Genomic DNA, 23130 nt, shown 5'->3' on the forward strand with positions numbered 1-23130 from the left:
CTGGATGGCAGTGGCCTCCCAACGCACCCATCAGGTTTCACCTTGGCTAAGTCATCAGTGAACCAAGGCCGGGCATTTAGGGGAACCTGTGACACTTGAGGGCCCCAGATTCAGGACCTTGTTTCAGGTGGTTTCTCCCAAGGCAGTAGCTGCCACTTTTTCATGTAAAATCTCTCAAGGGCCAGGCTGACTGCGCTTTTAAATATACCATTTCTATTTGACTAGCGAGGCCTTTTAGGCTCTTCCCATCTTGTTAACTGTCAGGTTCGACTTGACTCATCCCAAAATGGGGTATCAGGCTGGAGCGCTACAAAGCATCCTGGGTCTGGAGTTCTTCAGTGGCAGAGGTACCTTGTGGCTGTGTCAGCAGGTGGCGCTGTTGCAGGGAGAGGGGCCTCTCTGAGAGCACAGGCAACAATCCCGTTTTTAAGAAAAGCTGTGATTTCCCTTTCTTGCTTCACAGTCTTTATTGTTTCTGTTGGACCATCGGAGGTGGAAGGAAAGAGGGTTGGGGAGTGATCTCCGTGTTCCACTGTCACCCTCTACATATAGCAGTCCCTGAATGGGAAAATCCCCTCTAACACTTAAGGGACTGGAAAAGTGCAAGCATATAAGCCATCAATTCCTGCTACGTATACAGGTGCAGAAGCATCAGTTGAATTCAGACACCTCTTCCCCTACAGGAACAAGGACCAAGAAATCTAACACCTTTGCCAGGGGCAACAATAACCACCAGCTGGAGACCCCACTAATCCTCCAGCTGAGGCTGCAGCGGGGAAAGCTAGCCTGCAGGGCACGGTGGAGGCGGCAGAGGGGAAACCGAACCCTCAGCCTTCTCCTTCTTGGGCCTCGCACTCCAGGGTCAGCACCCACGATTCACTGCTGTCCCTTCCCTTGCATGGAGGGTTGGTACCTCCTGGCCTCCTGTAAATGCCCCAGCCCAGGGGGCCCCTTTCTTTCTGCACCCATGCATGTTGCTGCATTTCACCCTGCAGTCCTTAGGACCTTGCCCACCCCTGTGCCGAGCACCCTGACCTTACTACCAGGAGCCAGGTACTGCGGCTGGGTTGTGAGCCCAGCCCAGCAGATACTCAGGCCACTGGCTTTGGCAGCACTGGCATAAGCCAGTGGCCTGAAAGGTGACCTGTCCGGACACCCTTGCCTTGCACAGAGGGGTGACGACTCACAAGGCCACCATGACTGCCCCCTCCAAACCCACAATGATGAAAACAAGTGGCCTTGTTATTGGGCTGGGGCTGCACAGGCCCCCTGGGTCACTTGTGGCAGCCCCCCATGTGGCGGGAAGAGAGGACGAGCTGGCCAGCTTCAGTTCATAGAATCCTATGGTGCCGGCCTTGAGTACATTCCTGGAACACACAACGGGCTAGTAAGCTGTGGGCAGGCCACATATCCTGGGCACTTCCTCCCCCCCACCCCGGAACCCCACACCCACCACACCCACACACACACCCACACACACACACACCCGCCACTGAGCTCTTTATCCAGGAAGATAAGCCAAGAGAGGATAGGCATTCACCCTTCATTCAGGCCTGGAGGCGGCCAGAAGAGTTTAATCTAGAAATAAAGCATCATTAATTTTCTAATTGATTAAGGCTCTGTGGGGGTAACTAAGATAAATTTGCCCACATGTCTCTCCCCTGGGAATTACAATCCAGAAAAAGAGAGTGACTAGTATTCAAATGTTGCAGGAACTAGTAGACTCTGAGTGGATCCCAATGCAGTGAAGGTCAAAAAATTATCATCTCTTCTAGTCCTCTGGGTCCCTCATTCTGGGCGTTTAATCCGTTGCCAAGTGCTCTTGGTTTTACCTCTATGAAATCTCCCATACCAACCTCCTTCTCCCCGTTTCCAACGACGCCACCCTAAAACCACGCAGCCTGCTGGCCATCCAAGTGCCGAGGAGTCTCTGCTCACCTGTAACTCGTCCCAGGCACCCAGGCTGGGCACCTGGTCGGAAGCCCCTTTTTCCTCAACCCTGACCCCTCCACTCTCACCCTGCCTCCTGCTTACCAGGAAATAAAGGCTCTTTGGTACGACTTACGTCGACTTCCTGATCTCTAACAATCCTAGCGGGTATATACATCTCTCTCCACCTCCTCACCTGTAGTTTCAGAGGATGAATCTTACCTGGAGTTTCATCGGAACATCTTGCGGGAGCCAGTCACGACTCGAGGGCTACAGGCAGGCCTTACTGGAACAAGCAGCGGCCGTGGAGATAAACGGAAGGGCCGCAGTCAAGTGTGGCGGCCACTGGGAGGTGACCTGCCAGGCGCGGGTGCAGGACGCCCGCCCTCCACCCACAGGAAGCAGACAGACTCTGGGCTCCAGCCCAGCCATAGCCGTTCATAGCATGTGCCATCCAGGGAATCTGGCTACTTATCCAAAATTGAAAACTTCATTTGCAAAAAACCCATATGAATTTTTGCCACAGCTGAAAATAACTGACAAGTGAGCTGACCTCCCAACAGAGGCCTTCCTGTCCTGTGGCCACCAATGGGACCCACTCCTGGATGTAAAAGCGCATTATCTCCCTTCCTCTGGCCTCAGAGAAGCCTTCAGTACGGACAAGAAAGGGTGGCTGAGCGTCCTAACTAATCCTGGGGTCCTGTGCGCATGCGCATGAGTAAGCGGCGTGGGCTCCTAGAGAGGAGAATGGAATCGACCCACAGAGGAGGAAGCTGGGTCAGATCGCTTAGGGAGTGCCTGCTTCCCTTAAAGTTCCTTGAGTTCCCAACTCTGAGACGGATCCTGCCTTCGGATTCTGCGTGCTGTCCGGGGCCCTTCATCACCCTCCTTCCCCTACTTTGCACGAGTTAGTCTGGAGAGGCTAAATTACACGCGCGATGAAGCACCGGATTGCAGCGCTAACACCTCCCTGAGGCCAGGAACTTCCAGTTACTGAGCAGGAAACGCTTACAGCTGGATGCCCCAGAGCCGCTGTTGCCCTGGGCTGTGCGGTGTAAAGTGGTGATCCAACGGGATTAGCACAGCAGTTCTGACCAAAAGACAGGATTAGGGGCCTCTCTTATTCCAGGGATGTGAAGAATGCCATCCCCGTACAGAATCTTAGGGCACTTGACGTAAAGGTGAAAGAGAACTATAGAATCATGCATCCGTTTCCAATAACCACTAAAAACTAACTAGAGTGCCCCTCTAATTCAGTTTGGGGTCCAGGTGGATCCCCTAAGAATGCTCACACGCACAGAGCTGGAATAGAAGGACATCCAGACGTCCTGTCTGTCCCTCTCCAGAGCTTCAAGCCTGCTCCCTCCCACTGTCCCGGATGCCCGGAGTACTTAGACCCTGTATTTTTTTTTTTTTAAAGAAGCAGCATTTTATTTTTATTTATTTATTTTTAATTTAAATTTTTTTTTTTTCTTTTTGGCCAAGCCACCGGGGCATGCAGGATCTTAGTTCCCAGAGGGATCGAACCCCCCTGTGCCCCCTGCAATGGAAGCGTGGAGTCCTAACCACTGGACCACCAGGTAATTCCCTAGACACCTGTCTTGAGTCCTCTTGGGTCCTATACTGAGATGTTGGACAGGAGGGGCCAGGTGATGGGAAGAAACTGGCTTGGTGATGGTGGTTCCTGAGCACAAGGGTGGAGTGGAAGTCCTTGCTCCCAGGCTGGCCTTGGGGCTGGCACAGGGTCTTACCCTCAGGGCAGCAGCTTTTGCAGGCCAGCTCCTTCCACAGTGTGTCACTGGATGAAGGCAGCTCGCAGACAAATAGGCTAAAACCTTTTTTCTACATCCTGGGAGCCAGGTTGCCCTGGAGCAGAAAAGATGGGGCAGCTTCCTTGTCAATTGTCCCTCAGGGATGGGACTGCAGCTTGAGCTCAGTCAGCTGAGGAACTTGGTTGAATCTCTCTCAAAGGAGACAAACTACACGAGCAACAGCGCTATTCCCAAAGCCACGTTTGGAGTGTGGTCATGGAATCTGGTACTCGGCTCCAGCTGCTACTTCCAGAGCCAAAGTGCCCTTCCCCAGCCTCACCAGTTCTCTGAAGGAAGGCAGCCATCCTAACTAATCTCAGGGAGAGACCTTTTCACCCTAACCCAGTGGTTCTCAGCTGGGGGCGATTCTGTCCTTCAGAGGTTTGGTTTCATAGTTCTATGTTTCATGAGTCCTTATCATATGGGCAATTATACTATAATTATTCTGTAAAATAAATATTTACATAAAAATACTGAATTACTATAATGTACACCTGAAACTCATATAACATTGTAACTCTACTTCAATTTTTTTTTAAGTGTGAAAAATAATATTTACACAAAAAATGATGTTATGTCTGGGATTTGCTTCAAAATAATCAGGAGGAGGATGAGTGGGACTGCAGATGAAACAAGATTGGTACCTATTGATAACTGATCGACTTATCATAATTCTCTGCAAAAAAATTGTATATAAACTGAAATTTAATTACAGTTTTCTATGAACATAAGGCTTTAAGTATTTTAAAAAATTTCTCCTGGATTGGGTTATCATGATAAGTAGGACTTCACAACTGATCAAAATAGAAATGTACAACAGGGACTTCCCTGGTGGTCCAGTGGTTAAGAATCCACCTTGCAATGCAGATGACTTGGGTTCTATCCCTGGTTGGGGAACTAAGATCCCACATGCCACAGAGCAACTAAGCCCTTGTGCCCTAGAGCCCGAGTGCCACAACTACTGAGCCCCCTTGCTCTGGAGCCTACGCACCTGCTGCAACTAATGACCCTGCGTGTCACAACTAGAGAGAAGCCCGTGCACCGCAACAAAAGATCCTGTATGCCGCAACTAAGACCCGATGCAGCCAAAACTTAAATAAATATTAAAAAAAAGAAAAGAAATGTATAACAAATCTGATCTATGAGTAACAAAAAGTTATTTTTATTAGAATTTATCTCAGTGAGATACAGGGAACTGTCTTGTTTTTCTCAATAGATGGGCATTACTTATTACCGGAATGAAATATTATGTCTATTACTACTTTTGGGGTTTTTTTTTGTTTTTTAAATAGATCTTTATTGGGGTATAACTGCTTCACAATACTGTGTTAGTTTCTGTTCTACACCAAAGTGAATCAGCCATATGCATACATATGTCCCTATATCCCCTCCCTCTTGAGCCTCCCTCCCATCCTCCCTATCCCACCCCTCTAGGTCATCGCAAAGCACGGAGCTGATCGCCCTGCTACTTTTGTTTTTTAATTTAATTAATTTATTTATTTATTTAGGCCGTGCCCCGCACAGCTTGTGGGATCTTAGTTCCCCGACCAGGGATGGAACCTGGGCCCCGGCAGTGAAACCGCCGAGTCCTAACCACTGGACTGCCAGGGAATTCCCTACTTAAGTGAGATGAGTGGTGAAAGCAATATAGTTATAGCAATGTCAATTTTATCTGCCAAAATCATATTGTGATCTATCACCAGCGATGGCCTTGTCCTCCTCTCATTTTTTTTGGAGGGAAATAATAGGAAATCACTTGAATCACAAAGGATTTATTCACCTACTCGATATTGGCAGCAAGATTCCCAATGAATACTTTTGTTTGGTACCCCAGAAGTTTTGGGGTACCAAGAAAAAGAATAAAATACCTAGGAATAAACCTACCTAAGGAGGCAAAAGACTTGTATTCAGAAAACTATAAAACACTGATGAAAGAAATCAAAGATGACATAAACGGATGGAGAAATACACCATGTTCTTGGATTGGAAGAATCAATATTGTGAAAATGACTATGCTACCCAAAGCAATCTACAGATTCAATGCAATCCCTATCAAACTACCAATGGCATTCTTCACAGAATTAGAACAAAATAGTTAACAATTTGTATAGAAACACAAAAGACCCCAAATAGCCAAAGCAATCCTGAGAAAGAAAAACAGAGCTGGGGGAATCAGGCTCCCTGACTTCAAACTATACTACAAAGCTACAGTAATCAAGACAGTATGGTACTGGCACAAAAACAGAAATATAGACAAATGGTACAAGATAGAAAGCCCAGAGGTAAACCCACGCACATATGGTCACCTAATTTATGACAAAGGAGGCAAGAACATACAATGGAGAAAAGACAGCCTCTTCAATAAGTGGTGCTGGGAAAACTGGACAGCTATATGTAAAAGAATGAAATTAGAACACTACCTAACACCATACACAAAAAATAAACTCCAAATGGATTAAAGACCTAAATGTAAGGCCAGACACTATAAAACTCTTAGAGGAAAACATAGGAAAAATGCTCTTTGACATAAACCACAGCAAGATCTTTTTTGACCCACCTCCTAGAGTAATGAAAATAAAAACAAAAATAAACAAATGGGACCTAATGAAACTTAAAAGCTTTTGCACAGCAAAGGAAACCATAAACAAGACGAAAAGACAACCCTCAGAATGGGAGAAAATATTTGCCAATGAAGCAAAGGACAAAGGATTAATCTCCAAAATATACAGACAGCTCATGGAGCTCAATATCAAAAAAACAAACAACTCAATTAAAAAATGGGTGGAAGACCTAAATAGACATTTCACCAAAGAAGACATACAGATGGCCAAGAGGCACATGAAAAGATGCTCAACATCACTAGTTATTAGAGAAATGCAAATCAAAACTACAGTGAGGTATCACCTCACACCGGTCAGAATGGCCATCATCAAAAATCTACAAACAATATATGCTGGAGAGGGTGTGGAGAAAAGGGAATCCTTTTGCACTGTTGGTGAGAATGTAAATTGATACCGCCACTATGGAGAACAGTATGGAGGTTCCTTAAAAAACTAAAAATAGAACTACCATATGAACCAGCAATCCCACTACTGGGCATATACCCTGAGAAAACCATAATCCAAAAGCACACATGTACCCCAATGTTCACTGCAGCACTATTTACAATAGCCAGGACATGGAAGCAACCTAAATGTCCAAGTACAAATGAATGGATAAAGAAGATGTGGTACATATATACAATGGAATATTACTCAGCCATAAAAAGGAACGAAATTGGGTCATTTGTAGAGATGTGGATGGACCTAGAGTCTTTCATACAGAGTGAAGTAAGCCAGAAAAAGAAAAGCAAGTATCATATATTAACACATATATATGGAATCTAGAAAAATGGTACAGATGAACCTATGTGTAGGGCAGGAATACAGACGCAGACGTAGAGAACGGATGTGTGGACACAGTGGGGGAAGGAGAGGGTGGGACAAATTGGGAGATTAGGATTGACATATATACACTACCATGTGTAAAATAGCTAGTGGGAACCTGCTGTATAGCACAGGGGGCTCAGCTTGGTGCTCTGTGACCACCTAGATGGGTGGGATGGGTGGGGGGTAGGAGGGAGGGCCAAGAGGGAGGGGATGTAGGTATACATATAGCTGAATCACTTCATTGTACAGCAGAAACTAACACAACATTGTAAAACAATTTTACTCCAATAATAAAAAATATATATTGGCCGCAAGATTCCCAGAGAATCCTTTTGTTTGGTACCCCAGAAGTTTTGACACCCTGAGGGCAATGCACCATGCAAGATTTGGGGGTGAGAAGCCTATCTTCTGCCAGGTAGGGAAGGCGACCAAGAAAGAGGGTGCCCTGGCCACTGGGATGCTTTCCAGGAGAGCAGTTTTAAACGTGAACAGATAGAAAATAAGGATCTGGGGCAAACATGGCACTGAAAGCTGTGGGGACTGTGCAGGGCCGAGGTCTGCAGTCTGTGCATCGTCTCTGTCGCCGTGGCACACTGGCCCGGCTCTGCTGTCGGGTCGTAAATTCACAGACAAACATGAATGGGTAACAACAGAAAACGGTGTGGGAACCGAGGGAATCAGCAATTTTGCACAGAAAGCTTTGGGAGATGTTGTTTACTGTAGTCTGCCTGAAGTTGGGACAAAATTGAACAAACGAGGAATTTGGTGCTTTAGAAAGTGTGAAAGCTGCTAGTGAACTCCACTCTCCTCTATCAGGAGATGTAACAGAAATGAATGAAGCTCTAGCAGAAAATCCAGGACTTGTCAACAAATCTTGTTATGAAGATGGTTGGCTGATCAAGATGACATTCAGTAACCCTTCAGAACTAGATGACCTAATGAGTGAAGAAGCATATGAGAAATACATAAAATCTACTGAGGAGTGAAAATGGAACCCCTAAATAAACTACTTTGAAACAACTTAAAAAAAAAAAGAAAGAAGGATCTGGGAACTGATTCTTTCAGAACTGGCTGTGTCCTCACACTCTGTGGGAAGATTTGTGTGTTCTCCACCCTCCCCCTTCCCTATGCCCCCTCCCCCAGGTCCTCATATCCTTGTCTGAAAACGGCTACAGTCTGACATGAGACCCACAAACGGCCACCAGTACCCTTCCTTCTATGGACCTCTGATAAGGCTTATTATTTTTAAAATGAAATTAATATTTTTACTGCTTCATCAAGGACATTCTTAAATGAAACTGGACTTTTAAAAAAACTACGAATGGGCTTCCCTGGTGGCACAGTGGTTGGGAATCTGCCTGCCAATGCAGGGGACACGGGTTCGTGCCCTGGTCTGGGAGGATCCCACATGCCGCGGAGCGACTGGGCCCGTGGGCCACAATTGCTGAGCCTGCGCGTCTGGAGCCTGTGCTCCGCAACAGGAGAGGCCGCGATGGTGAGAGGCCCGCGCACTGCGATGAAGAGTGGCCCCCACTTGCCGCAGCTGGAGAAAGCCCTCGCGCAGAAACGAAGACCCAACACAGCCATAAACAAATAAATAAAATTAAAAACAAAAATCCAATACCTCTACACAGTAGAAAAAAAAAATTACAATAAAAAAACTACGAATGCATGGCAATGAAGAATATAATAGTTCAGTTTTGTGCCATTACCTGAATTTATGCTAAGGCATTAGCAGTTTCACCCACCATTACTTTTGTAGCATCACTGCAAAGTCAACACAGTGAAAAAGACAAAAAAATCTATCTTATGAAAACAGTTTTGACCTCCCAGACCACCTGGTTGCAGGGACCCGCACAGATCCACAGAACATACTTTGAAAACTGCTCAAAATTAGATACTTCAAAGATAAGATAATGTTACAAATAATATCATACCAGAAGATTCGAGATTTTAGATGAAACAGATAAATTCATAGAAGAAATTAACTTACCAAATCTGATTCAAGAGGAAACAGAGATACGAAAAATTCTAACCCAAATTCTAGGCTTCTGTGGAAGTCTCTTCTGAGATACAGAACAAGATAGATACAATTTTGTTCTAATCTGTTTGCAAAGCCACAGCTGCAGCTTACTTTAGGACAAATGGACTGTTTCATGACTTTAATATTTATTTATTTATTTGGCTGCGCTGGGTCTTAGTTGTGGCATGTGGGATCTAGTTCCCTGACCAGGGATGGGACCTGGGCCCCCTGCATTGGGAGGGCAGAGCCTTAGCCACCGGACCACCAGGGAAGTCCCATGGCATCACTTCTTAATGGTCATTTGGTTGGCCCCAGGTGACAGGAGGGGGCAGGGCGGGGGCGAGTGGGGGCCCCCGGGCTCCAGCCAGGTCAGGAACTTCCTACTCAGAGCCGATCAAGCCTCAGCGGCTGTGCTTACCAAGGCTTACATTTTTTACTCTATTTTTTCCCCTTTCTTTTAGATTAAAGCTATATGGAAGTTTAAATGTTTTCTTCCCCACCTTGATGGACTGCCTTGGGTATCCCCTCCGTGACTCATGGCACTTCTAAGTCCACAGACTCAAGAAAAGCATTAATAGCAGGGCTTTTGAGAACTTGCTGGGAATTAAACCAGGCGGCTGCAAACTGACTTCTAGGCCGCAGAGTAATAGAGTTGATCGTATTGACGGTGCTGGGACTCTAAGAGCTGTTTCCTGAAGGCTGTCACTAGGTGAACGTTTACAAAACATACAATCCCACTTTGAGGAGCACCACTCTGCTCCACCCTTCCCTCCTCCCCTTGCCACTGCCTCCTCCTTCATCTCTGTTCTTGTCCTGGAGAGAGGAGTGGAAGAATAAGGTACTGAGAAGAGGAAAAGAAAAGAATGCCTTTGTGCGGGGGGACCTGAGACTACTGAACGGCTTGGCTATTCCGAGTATGTGCTCAGATTCTCACTGGGGTCTGGAAGGACTGGAGATGGGTCACACACCCGCACCTCTCAGGCCACCCTCAGGTTTTGTTACTGTGAGTTGTTCTCATACCTCGGGAGCTTTGCCCTGGCTGTTGCCTGTGCAGATAACACTCTCTCTTCCCCTCACCAGCCTGCATCACTGCTGGAAAGTCTTCTCACCTCCGGACAGGGTCCTGCTCTTCATCACCTTTTCTTAGCACTTACCGTATTTTCTTGGAATTGATTAGATTACTGTCCTTAGAGTGAAGTCCCGGAAGAGTAAGGTCTGTTACATTGCAGAGCTGAATGGGTGCGCTATAAATATTGGAGGCAGTAAAAATTGAGATCAACTGCGAGGCAGGGCCATAAGGGAAATCAGGAGATCACAAGAGTTCATTTTGTATATCATCTGAAAGACTTGATTCTCTCACTACCAGGATTCCTCCTGTGAGGGCATAAAAGTGAGTGAACCTGAGTGAGCCACGAAGCCTCACTCCTCATTCCCTCAAGCATTTCACGTGTTTCACACCTTCTTCACAGTGATGGGGCTTCACCAGTTTTCTACGATCTGAATGGATCTACATCGGTAACTTCCCCGTCTTTTCTGCTCGCTTGCCTTGTACAGGTTTTGTCCTCACGTGAACTCGCTGATGGGCCGGAATGTTTTCTTCAGATTTTAGTAATTTAAAGGAGGCATTTTTACATGAAACAAACACAAAACTTGGTTTGTTTGGAAGCATAAACTTGGTTTATTTGGAAACTTCAAGTAAGGGTGAATGTTCTATATTGAATCCTTCCAGCGTCCTCCTGTTTGCTGCGTGTCGGCTTGGGACTCCGCTCCCTCGGACACGGTGAGTAATGCTCGGCCCTCGGCGGCCCCGCGGGAGACCACGTGGGAGCGCAGCCAGGACCCACTCAGCCCCCTGCGCCCCGTCTCCCGCGCCCCGGCCGAGCATGCGCCCTGACGACCAGGTGCGCGGCGCCCCACCCGGCCTGGCCAGCAGGGGGCGCGGCTGGCGGTGCGGCAGGCCTGGAGTATCGCGTCGGTGCTGGGCCCCGGCGCCCAATCAGCAAACCACCGAGAGGCGAACACCTTCCATTTTCCTAGAGGGAACAAGTGGATGTGGGGGGACCGGGGGAGGTGGGGGTGGTGGTGAAAGGACAGACCCGGAAGCGAAACGGAGGGAACTTCCGTTCTTTGTTCTGTCCCCGGTGTGTGGGTCTGTGACAGGGTCCGACGGGGCCTGGTCGGTGTCCGGCCCCTCAAATCTCCCGTCCCTGCCCCCAGGGTGAGTCCGGCCGCCCCCGGGGCTCGCGGTGGGACGGAGGCAGTGGTCGCCGGGGAAGGGGTGGTGTCCGTGCCGCTGCGGCCCGCGGGGTCCCCAGGCCCGCCCCGGGTAGGGTGCCGGGAGGCTCTGGTCCTGACTCCGCTTCCCCAGGGACCCCGCCCCCCAGCGGGCCCTGTGTCGCGGGAGGAAAGGGGCTGCGGTTATGGTTCTGTGACAGCGCCCAACTCGAGTACTTTTAAGTTCTGGTATGGCTGGATAGGCGTTCCTCTCTTTAAAACAGCTGATGACAACGACCCTAACTTGGTCGTTCCCCGAGACGCTTTCATTTGATGTTAACACAGTTAGTTATCCGCGCCCGCGCAACGAGAGAGGGTCGATTTTTCACTGGGCTGGGTCTGAGGACCAGAGAATGAGGAGTTCAACGAAGTGTGCGCAGTTAAAACTATTCAGATTCCAGAATAATCCCCTTGGCGCCCAGTAAATCGAGTCTTTTTCGTAGAGTGGTACAACTGTGTCCCATTTCCAGTTGTAATAGATCCCTGATTTGATTCGCTTTTCAAGTGGGACTGAACACCGACCGGTGTTTCCATTCTGAAGGGCACGTGTAAACTCCAGGAGAGGATAAGCAGGATGCTGAACCTGAAGTCTGGGGGATAATTAGAGGAACTGAAGGTATTTATCCCCAAGAAGAGAAGTTTGTGGAGTGGGCATCGTTTGGTTTCAGGTGTTTGGTGCAGAATTGTGTGGAAGGAGAAGATTCTATCATTGAAGCTCCATAGGGCACTAAGCCTCTGAGAGGTGAAGGTCCAAGGGGCAGGTTTTTAGTTTACCATCCGAAGACCTCTCTAATGGCTAAGCTGTGCAGCAATGGGGCAGACTCCCTGCTGAAGCAGCTGAGAGTGTCTAGCAAGTTAGCTGCCAGAACCTTAGGAACTTGAGAAGGTGTTTGTTGCCCTGGGTGGGAGGTTGACCTGGAGAACCTTGACTTCTGTTTCAGCTCTAAGGGTGCAACACAAATGCCAGTTGTGGTCTTAATCAGTACTTATTAGCATATGTCCCCTCTCTTTCCCTCTTACCTCTAAATATCTAGATTAGAAGTGAAGTTTACATAAACATTTAAAATGCCTTTTTTTTTTTCCTTAGTCCTACAGCATTGGCATCAACTAAAGTCATAATTCCCAAGAACTTGAACAGAGGCTGCCAAGTTCCCAATAATTGCTACTCTGGTCTTTTACAGACCAACTCCAGAGAAGGAAGGAAAGAATCCAGGAGGTAAAGCTTTTCATGACTTGTTCTAACTGCCAGGTCATCTTTCCCAGTCCCCAGGAGCACTCCAGAGAGTGGGGTTGGCAGTGGAGCAGGGGAAGGGCCCTGCCAGGACCTGAAGCTCTGGGGGCACAATGGAGGTTTTTCTTTCTATGAGAAACATTGTTTACTGATCCAGACACCGGGGACTTGTTCTCAACAATATCCGTTTGAGCTCCAGCTTTGGTTAACCCAGCTGGGAGGAGGGAGTGTTGCTTTCTTCTCCGGAGTCAGAGCCTCTGACTTTCCCTTCCTTTCTAAAGGAGAGTTTAGACTGAGAGCGGATTTGTTGGGGGTGCCTGCTTATAACCAATCCTGGAGATTGTAAAGTTCGTTGACAGAAAAAGATGGCTGGCTCTGAGAAAGAGTTGAAGGGCCCCAGCCAAGAGGGTGATGGTGGCAAGAGGGTGTGTCACCTTGATTGTCAGTGGGTCTGGCTTATGCCTGATTCATTGCTTTTCACTGTGTAATGGCACTGGTGATGGGCCTTCTACATCCCCTTGCTGCCCAAAGAATAGAGTTCTCTGAACTCTGAGTGACTCTCAGGGCCCCTCCCCTTTCTATGCCTTAATGTGAATGCAATAGTCTGTAATGATGAAGCAAATACCTTTTGCATTGCTGATTTTCTTACTCCTTTCAGTAGTGCTTTGCATTGTTCATTGGCACTCAACAAATGTTTGTTACAAGAGCAAATGAACAAAGAGGGAGGCAGACAAAATCCAGGGGTTTTCCCTGTTCTTGCCTCAGTGTAAGGATGCTCTGGCGGCTGCCGCACCTATTTTCCATCTGTTGATTCTTGCCACAGCGTTCGGTTGTGAAAAACAAACTTGTACTTGAGATCCAAACCTTAGTCTAGGTACTAACGTTACATCTTATTCCCTGGAGCCACAGAGCACAGCAACCAGGGAGTGGGGACCTTAGGAGGGACAAAAATGGAGTAATAAATAATCTTATGCTTTTTAAAAAGCATTGATTCTTGCTTCAGGGACTTACATTCTGATCCAAGGAAATCTCTTATGAGAGAAGGGAGATAAAAAAGAAGGTTGGCTGCTACCTTCTCGGGGAGAGGAAACACAGCAACTGGGGCTAATCTCTCAGAGCCTGGCGAATATATACACCCACCCCTGTGATGAGACGACACACGGACCACAAAAAGGGACTGAATCCTTCAATAACATCCCACCTTTGACTGAGACTGGAAGCAGAAAACTTATCTTTTTTTTCTGGCCACACCACACAGCTTGTGGGGTATCAGTTCCCTGACCAAGGATTGAACCCAGGCCACAGCAGTGAAAGCGTCGAATCCTAACCACTAGATTGCCAGGGAGTTCCTGAATTTATCTTAATTTAATAGATCTGAGCTATTTGCCCTGGTTCTGTGAGACAGGTATTGTTTCCTCAGGGTTTTTAAATTAAGACAGAACTTATGGAAACTCCCCACAGTCTCTGTTATTTGGGTGCTTTTTCATGGTCCCTCTTCCTCTAAGGATAGCATCTACATTTAATATAACAGCTAGAAACCTACCACAGTAAGTTTTTTTTCTTCTACTAATTCTAACATTTATGAGGGTTTTTTAAAAAAAATCTGTATAGGGCTTCCCTGGTGGCGCAGTAGTTAAGAACCTGCCTGCCAATGCAGGGGACACGGGTTCGAGCCCTGGTCCCAGAAGATCCCACATGCTGTGGAGCAACTAAGCCCGTGCGCCACAACTACTGAGCCTGCGCTCTAGGGTCTGCGAGCCACAACTACTGAGCCCGCACACTACAACTACTGAAGCCCGTGCGCCTACAGCCCATGCTCCGCAATAAGAGAAGCCACCGCAATGAGAAGCCCGCACACCGCAATGAAGAGCAGCCCCTGCGCGCCTCAACTGCAGAAAAGCCCGCGTGCAGCAACAAAGACCCAGTGCAGCCAAAAATAAAATAAAAAATCTCTATACATTAGCTTTATCCATTATTCCAACTATTCTTTTTTTTTTTTATTTTTTTTTATTTATTATCCATTTATTATTTTTATTTTTGGCTGTGTTGGGTCTTCGCCTCTGCGCGAGGGCTCCCTCCAGTTGCGGTGAGCGGGGGCCACTCCCCATCGCGGTGCGCGGGCCTCCCACTATCGCGGCCCCTCCCGTTGCGGAGCACAGGCTCCAGACGCGCAAGCTCAGCAGCTGTGGCCCACGGGCCCAGCGGCTCCGCGGCATGTGGGATCTTCCCAGACCAGGGCTCGAACCCGCGTCCCCTGCATCGGCAGGCAGACTCCCAACCACTGTGCCACCAGGGAAGCCCCATTCCAACTATTCTTAAAAGTTGATATGATACTTACATTTTGCAATCTGTGTGTAACACTCTTTTTCACTTTAATATTTTTCATTTGAGTAGTTGCTTCATATTTCATTCTGCTAATGGCATCATTTGGCACCCGTGTTCCCCATTTTTGTTGTTAGAAATATCACTCAGTGTTGCGGGGGGAGCCTAAAGTGGGATTTGGTCCAGGAACTTTGGCCTTTGACCTAAAAGGCTAATCCCAGTTGCTGCATTTCCTCTTTGCTGCTCTGGTACTGACTGAAATGCTAGTTCCCCTCTGTCTGTATTCAAGAGGGTTTTTTAAAATTATCTTTGAACCTTGAACTTTTCCTTCTACAGTGCTTCCTCATTCTCATTCAAAACCTGCTTCCTGCTGACTCTGCAAATAGGAGACCAGAGATCCGAGCTTCAAGCCCGACCCATGGAAACTCAGGCTGATCGAGTATCTCAGGAACCTCAGGCTCTGCTTGAGAGTGGTAAGGAATCAGGGTTCCCTCGTCTTTTTATTCAGCCATTCAGCAATCACCTGTTCAAATCCCTCATTTACCAAGTGCTGGGCTAAATTCTGGAATCCAGACTGGATAGGACATAGTCCTTGCCTTTCACTAGCTCCCCGCCTAGCGGGGAAAGGCGGAATGAAGCCATTAGTTAAGTATAGCTTGGAACTTCCCTGGTGGCGCAGTGGATAAGACTCCATGCTCCCAGTGCGGGGGGCCTGGGTCGATCCTTGGTCAGGGAACTAGAGTCCGCATGCCACAGCTAAGAAGTCCGCATGCCGCAACTAAAGATCCCGCATGCCGCAACAAAGACCTGGCGGAGCCAAAATAAATAAATGTTTTTTTAAAAAAAAGAAATACAGGAAAAGATATATGATCAAGCACAGAAACAGGAAACATTTGTAGTGTGTAGATTTGATCTGGGGATAGAGAAAAAAGAGAAGAGTTGTGGGCAATGTGTCTTCAGTCAGGGCTGGGATGAAGCCCGTTTTCCTCGGTCAAGAATTTTGTCCAGGGGCTTCCCTGGTGGCGCAGTGGTTGAGAATCTGCCTGCCAATGCAGGGGACACGGGTTCAAGCCCTGGTCTGGGAAGATCCCACATGCCGCGGAGCAACTGGGCCCGTGAGCCACAACTACTGGGCCTGAGCGTCTGGAGCCTGTGCTCCGCAACAAGAGAGGCCGCGATGGTGAGAGGCCTGCGCACCGCGATGAAGAGTGGCCCCCGCTCGCCACAATTAGAGAAAGCCCTCGCACAGAAACGAAGACCCAACACAGCCAAAAATAAATAATTAATTAATTAGTTAATTAAAAAAATACATGCTCTGAGATTTAAAAAAAAAAAAGAATTTTGTCCAGGAGTTTGAGATGTGGAGAATGACGGAAGGGACATGAACAGGATAGCCTGTGTTCTGGCCAGGCTTGGGAGGATGGACGAGAATACGCTAATCACTAACAGTAGTTCCGGGCAGATGTCATGGAGAGTAGAGTGACTGGAAAGAAAGAAAGGCACCTGGGGCAGACCAGAGAGCCTGGGTCACCAGGGCTTTGGGCATCTTTCCTCAGGCAGGAAGGCCCACGCTGAGCATGCCGGCCGTAAGCGTAAGCACCTTCCGTAGCTGCAGAAGGAGTGCGCTTAGAAATGTAAGAGGGGGTGGGTCCTTGGTTGTCCCAGGACCTGTGAGTTTTCTGTAGGTCGAGAGGCTCGAGTGCAGATCGACTGACTCATGGACCCTTTAACTGTCCTCAGCTCTTCCTTCCTCAAAAGTTCCTGCATTTTCTGACAAGGACAGTCTGGGGGATGAGATGTTGGCAGCTGCACTGCTAAAGGCCAAGGCCCAGGTAAGCTGTGCTTTTCTTTATCCTCCTTTCCCTTCCCATTTTGCAGGAGTTTTTTGTGTAGCAACATCCCATTCAGTGCCCTAAACTATGATTCCCTCTGTCAGGACTGTGGGCGTTTCCTGCTAAACAGTGGAACTTCACTTTATCTCAGACTCTCTTCTCTCCTCCTCCACCCTGACCTCCTCTCCCACTTCCCAATATGCGTTATTCAGCCCCATCCCGAATTAGCTTTTGGCTCTGCCAGTCCCATCCCTCAGCCTGAAATTGCACGGGAGAACATGTTGTTTCAGGAGTTGGTGACCTTTGAGGACGTGGCTGTGTATTTCATCCGGAAGGAGTGGAAGCGTTTGGAGCCTGCGCAGCGGGACCTCTACAGGGATGTGATGCTGGAGAATTACGGGAACGTGTTCTCCCTGGGTAAGGAGCGATGCTTCCTCAGTAAAACTCCCTTGCCATTTCTCTGCTTCCTTGTTTGCTAGTAATAGTTGAGTCACTGAAAATCATTAGCTAAGGACTGACTTAGTCTCAGAAAATTCTAACAATAGTAGCAACTCCCATTTGTACAGTAATTTGCAGTTCATAAAGAGTGTTCATAGATATTCTCTCATTTAATCCTCACCATGATGCAGCTATTGAGGTAGCCAGAATTAGCCTCATTTTATAGGTGAGGAAAGAGAGGTCAGAGGTCTTAAATGCTTTGCACACAATCATATTGCTAGTGACGGGCAGGACTCGAGCCCTGGCCTTTTAATTCTACCCTTCTTTTTAAATCTGGCACTTTTTTCCATGTTATTCTTAGGACTTAACATTAACATATAACCCAGAGATTTTCCCAAAAGATTACATATTGGGGTCCCTAAACATGTGAGGTACTGCTCAGTGCCCAAGTGAACATTCTGGAACTCTGTCTAGCTCCTCCCCTTCTCTGTCGGACTTCCTTTAGGGATCTGTTGATTTGTGGATGGACCTAGTGTAACTGCTGCTCTTGTAGAAATTTCAGCTTGTGTTAGGGAGCAGTTAGCTTCTTAACCTGTCGTCTGTGGACTCTTCATTCCTTTACCCTCACCTGCTTTCAGTGAGGACATTCTCCTGGGCAAGGCCAGGGGGTCTTCCTGACTCCCATTTGAGAACTCCCCATGCATTTCCTCTCTGTCCCCTGCAGATCCTGGGTCTGGGATTGAGCTCTGGGGCTGTTTGGTATGAACAGGATAAACCTTGTCCCATGTCTTTCCCTGTGAGCAGGATTCCCATTTCTGAATTTTGACATGATCTCTGGGCTGGAGTGAGAGGAAGAGCCGAGGGTCCTGGGTTTGAAGGGCACTGAGCAGAGAGGTCCTGAGAGGTACCTGTTCAGGTGAGGGAGATACAGCTCTTTCTGTCCCTAACACTCACTGCCCTGCCTTTACTCTTAAAATGTTGACAGATTAAAAATGTTAACAGTCTGGACCCTTTACCCTTGTCCTCTGTGCCTGAAGTTCCCTTAGAAACCCCAGAGCAGTGAAAATAGCGAAGGCAAACCTGGAAACTGTTGACATAGCCTCACATCGTAGCACAGCTTTCTAGGCCTGGGGCCCAGAGATGGACTGACCTTTGTCTCAGGCCTGTTTCCATAGACTTGGCATATAGTTGCCACGACTACAGACCCGAGTGTCCTTTTCTCCTGGGGCTACAGGGCTTCACCCTTGTCGCTTTGTATTCATCACCTTCCCACTTTTCTCCACACCATCTGTGGTTAGTTTCGTGTACCTGCTCCCTACTTCATCCTCTAACTGTTCTGCAGTCACCATCTCCCAGGTTATCTTCAGTCTCTGACCTCTAGGACTTTGTCACTTCATTAAACCGTATGTCCTGTCTCTTCTGTTTTTGGTTCCCTGCCTCTGCCTGATCCAACTTTCTCTACACTTCCACCTCTTTTCTCGATTTTCCTTCCTGCCTTTCTCCTTCCCTGTTTCCTTGGCCCAGTTCTCTTATTCTGCCTTAGCTACATACAGCCTGGGTAGGCCTCTTTGCACACAGATAAGAGGCATGTGCTTTTAGCCTGTGAACATTATGTGATTATACTGTCTCTGGTTTTGATTCTTTTTCCCACAAAGAACAAGTGACATTTGTGTTTTGTATTGTGCCAGATGGTGAGACCAGAACTGAACATGGTCCAGAAATTTCTGAAGATACAGGATCACACGGGGTACTATTGGGAAGATTCCAAAAGGATATTTCTCAGGGTCTTAAGTTTGAAGAAGCCTATGAACAAGAAGTCAGTCTGAAGAGGCAGCTGGGGAGCTCCTCTGGAGAGAGACTGAATAGGAAGATACAGGATTTTGGTCAAGTGACAGTTGAGGAAAAGCGAACCCCCATGGGAGGGAGAAGTGAGAAATACAGCGATCTGGGGAACAGCTTCACTGTGAGTTCCAACCTTATTTCCCAGCAGAGACTTCCTGTGGGAGACAGACCCCATAAGTGTGATGAATGTAGCAAGAGCTTTAATCGAACTTCAGACCTTATTCAGCATCAGAGAATCCACACCGGGGAGAAACCCTATGAATGTAGTGAGTGTGGGAAGGCCTTCAGCCAGAGCTCACATCTTATTCAGCATCAGAGGATCCACACTGGGGAGAAACCTTACGAATGTAACGACTGTGGGAAGACCTTCAGTTGCAGCTCTGCTCTCATTCTCCACCGGAGGATCCACACTGGAGAGAAACCCTATGAATGTAATGAGTGTGGGAAAACCTTTAGCTGGAGCTCCACCCTCACTCACCACCAGAGAATCCACACTGGAGAGAAACCCTATGCTTGTAATGAGTGTGGGAAGGCCTTCAGCAGGAGCTCCACCCTTATTCATCACCAGAGAATCCACACTGGAGAGAAGCCCTATGAATGTAATGAGTGTGGGAAGGCCTTCAGCCAGAGCTCACACCTCTATCAGCACCAGAGGATCCACACTGGAGAGAAGCCCTATGAATGTATGGAATGTGGAGGGAAGTTTACCTATAGCTCAGGCCTTATTCAGCATCAAAGAATCCACACGGGGGAGAATCCCTATGAATGTAGTGAGTGTGGGAAAGCCTTTAGGTACAGCTCAGCTCTTGTTCGCCACCAGAGAATTCACACTGGAGAGAAGCCTTTGAATGTAATGGGAGTGAGCAAAAGTTCTCTCCGAGTTACTCCTGAATTAAATATCAGAGAGTCTACGTGAAAGAGAGCCACACACCTGTTTTCCTCACTTCCTCTGAGTTTCAAGAGCTCCTGCCTTACTATATAAGTATGAACAATTTGGGACGTGTCCCTTCCGACTCCATCCTTTCGCCTTAGAGAATGGGGCATATTGGGCAAATCATCGTGGCACAGTGGTTAGCAGCCTAGTCAGTTTTCCCAGGAATGACACCAGCCTTGAAAAATTAGGGTGCAAGCAGCAGATTAAGTGCTGGGAGTAGAGGGAAGCTCTGGGACCAGTCTCCTTCCATTTGGGAAGGGAGTTTGCACTAGACCATTTTTCTCACACCATTTCCAAGGTGGGGATGGAAGCACAATAGGAATAAAATTCCAAGGATTCCTCTAATTGGAGTCAGCATAGCACAGAAGAAAGTGGAAAGAATGTTCTGGGTCGTGTTTTTGCTAGAAAGGGGAAATGGAGGCTGTATTTCAAAGCCACTGCTTCTAATCCAGCTTTAAATTTTGATAAGGAATGTGCTATTTTGTTTCATGACTTCATTAATTATGGGAATCTGGTGCTGAGGGATTTGTTATTTTGTTGGGCATGGGGGAAGACCCCAAGAGAGGTTTTCTGTAGTGACTGTATATCCTTCAGGGCTCTTGGAGCAGCAAGACCAAGTTTCCAAGAGCAGTCTGACGATTTGGGTGGAGAACTCACTCTTCCCTGTTGTGACGGTGAGTCTAACATGAGGGAAAGGATCAAAAGCATTTAGCACTGGCCTCTGTCTCGTTCCCTCCCCTCTCCCTCTTCCTCCTGCCACTCCTGTGATGGAAAGTGATTTAATCTAAACCCCTAGCAACTAAGGACACTTTTAGGATCTTGCTCAGCCAGCTTGCCCTGCCCTCTGATACCGATGACCTCTGACATCTGGCCCCAGCAGCCCGACCTCTCCCGACCCCACCTCTGACTTCAACAGCCAAGTGTGAATGCAGAGAGCACAGCCCAGAGGAGGAAGCTCGGGCCTGAGCCTGGCATCAGGGCTCCTTGCTGGCTTAGGATGGAGCTCCCCGAGTTTTCCCAGCGGAAGGGATGACCTTTCATTATATTTTCCAAATCCTCATCCTGTCGCATAAATGAAATGCACTATTAAACAGAATAGTTTTTCAGAAGGACAGATGGAGTGTGTTTTTGTGCAGGGGCCAAATTTATTTCGGTTTAAACTAGAAACACTAGTGACTGTAAATGGAATCTTTAAAAATTAATCTTTAAAACTTTTTACAGACAGCCATTTCTCTTCTAGTCTCAAATCTGTGACCTCTCTCCCTTGACTCTGTCCTTTCCTCTGCACACTGCCACAGACTATCTCATTTACACAGCCACTTACACATTCGTACCCACCTTTAGGATTTCAGGTGCTGCGTGGCGTTCTGTGTTGCACGATACTTAACACCAGCAACCAAAACTAGAAAGGTGTTTCTGATTATGGGGTTCTTGACAAGAGCATACTTGGATGTTGGGTAACAGTAGGCATATTGAGGGAATTCCCTAGTGGCCCAGTGGTTGGGACTCAGTGCTCTCATTGCCAGGGCCCCGGGTTCCATCCCTGGTTGGGGAACTAAGATCCCGCAAGCAGCGTGGCTTGGCCAAAAATCGCCCCCCCCCCCCAAAAAAAACCCAATAGGCATATTGAGATTTCGTGGTTTGGCTCTTGGTGGGAGGCTACAGTCATGGAGAAGGCTGAGATGAAAGTCTGATGGAAAAGACGAGGAAATGTCTGGAACTCTGACATCTGATAAATTTTGGATCATATATTGTGACTGACTACCTAATATGTTTTTAATTTCTTAAAACTACCATGAAACATCATTTTTGGCTCTTCTTTGACACCCACCACAGACTTGAGATTGACTGAGTGTAGACCATGAACTATCATAGCAGGGTCACGAGGCTGCTTGTTAGTAATGCAGGTGTCTGAGCTCCAAGTCAGACCTATAAAGTATAATTCCTGAGGGTAGAGCCTAAACATTTACACTGAGAAGGAAGAAACAGTAAGGAAATGGAGGACATTTCTAAGAGATAAACCTGAGCTAGGCCTTGTAAGACCCGTGTGTAAAGGAGAGGAGGTTCCAGGCAGGACAGTTCGGGGTGGGCCTGAGCCTGGCTGCTCGTGTGCAGGTTCAACTGCGAAGCTCTGGGAAAGACCCCTGAACAGGTAGAACTGCGGGGTGATGGACAGTCACTGCACAGCAGGGTCAGCCTTCTGACCACCCCCGACCCCGACCCCTAGAAGACTTTGTGACACTCCTCAGAGCATCTCGGGGGGGGGGGCCCTGAGACTGAGCAGGGCCATTATGTGAAAAATATGTTTTTTAAAAAATATCTTTGAGGGCTTCCCTGGTGGCACAGTGGTTAAGAATTGGCCTGCCAATGCAGGGGACACGGGTTCAAGCCCTGGTCTGGGAAGATCCCACATGCCGTGGAGCAACTAAGCCCGTGAGCCACAACTACTGAAGCCTGCGCTCTAGAGCCTGCAAGGCACAGCTACTGAGCCCGTGTGCCACAACTACTGAAGCCCGCGTGCCTAGAGCCCGTGCTCCACAACAAGAGAAGCCACCGCAATGAGAAGCCCACGCAACCACAACACAGAGTAGCCCCTGCTTGCGACAACTAGAGAAAGCCCGTGCGCAGCAACGGAGACCCAATGCAGCCAAAAATAAACAAACAAATAAATAAATAAATAAATTTATAAAAATATCTTTGAAACAGCTACAACATCTGATTCACCTGATTCTCCTGATTGTTCATTCCTTTTTCTCCTAATGATTCCTCTTTTCTCAGTCCCTAACTGAGCATTCCTTAATGTTCAGTCACCGTATCGGTGGTCTCTTCCTATGCCATTATCCTTGGAACCCATTTATTCCCATGGCTTCGACTGTTAACCTCTATTCAATTAAAGTGAATCTGCACATGGGGTACTGATCACTCTCAAGCTCCAGTCTCGGGTCTCTAGCAGACTGCGGGGCATTTACACTTGGTTCTTGCTAGAACTGGACTTTACAAGGAAGTGCACAGAGGGGCCTAAGAAAAGGTTCGGGAGCCTGAGTAAGGTTTGCTCAAGCAAAGAAT

General features: G+C 47.6%; 1 protein-coding gene across 4 annotated transcripts; it reads left to right on the forward strand.

The window, feature by feature from the left end:
* Positions 1-9659: 9659 nt before the first annotated feature.
* ZNF3 (zinc finger protein 3) lies at positions 9660-22767 on the forward strand. Of its 4 annotated transcripts, none has more exons than XM_082361365.1 (7): positions 11276-11409; positions 11971-12081; positions 12553-12681; positions 15355-15491; positions 16759-16850; positions 17141-17267; positions 18977-22767. In XM_082361365.1, the coding sequence occupies exons 4-7, from the start codon at positions 15437-15439 to the stop codon at positions 20044-20046; spliced, it is 1344 nt and encodes a 447-aa protein (XP_082217491.1). In that variant the 5' UTR covers positions 11276-11409; positions 11971-12081; positions 12553-12681; positions 15355-15436; the 3' UTR covers positions 20047-22767. The 4 variants fall into 4 exon arrangements, with proteins under 4 accessions (XP_082217490.1, XP_082217491.1, XP_082217492.1 ...); XM_082361366.1 differs by having other exon boundaries at positions 11304-11409; positions 11936-12081; XM_082361367.1 differs by having other exon boundaries at positions 11305-11409; positions 12007-12081.
* The last annotated feature ends 363 nt before the right edge of the window (positions 22768-23130 follow it).

The sequence above is a fragment of the Balaenoptera borealis genome (assembly GCF_965194805.1).
Source record: "Balaenoptera borealis genome assembly, chromosome: 16".
NCBI classification, from domain to species: domain Eukaryota; kingdom Metazoa; phylum Chordata; class Mammalia; order Artiodactyla; family Balaenopteridae; genus Balaenoptera; species Balaenoptera borealis.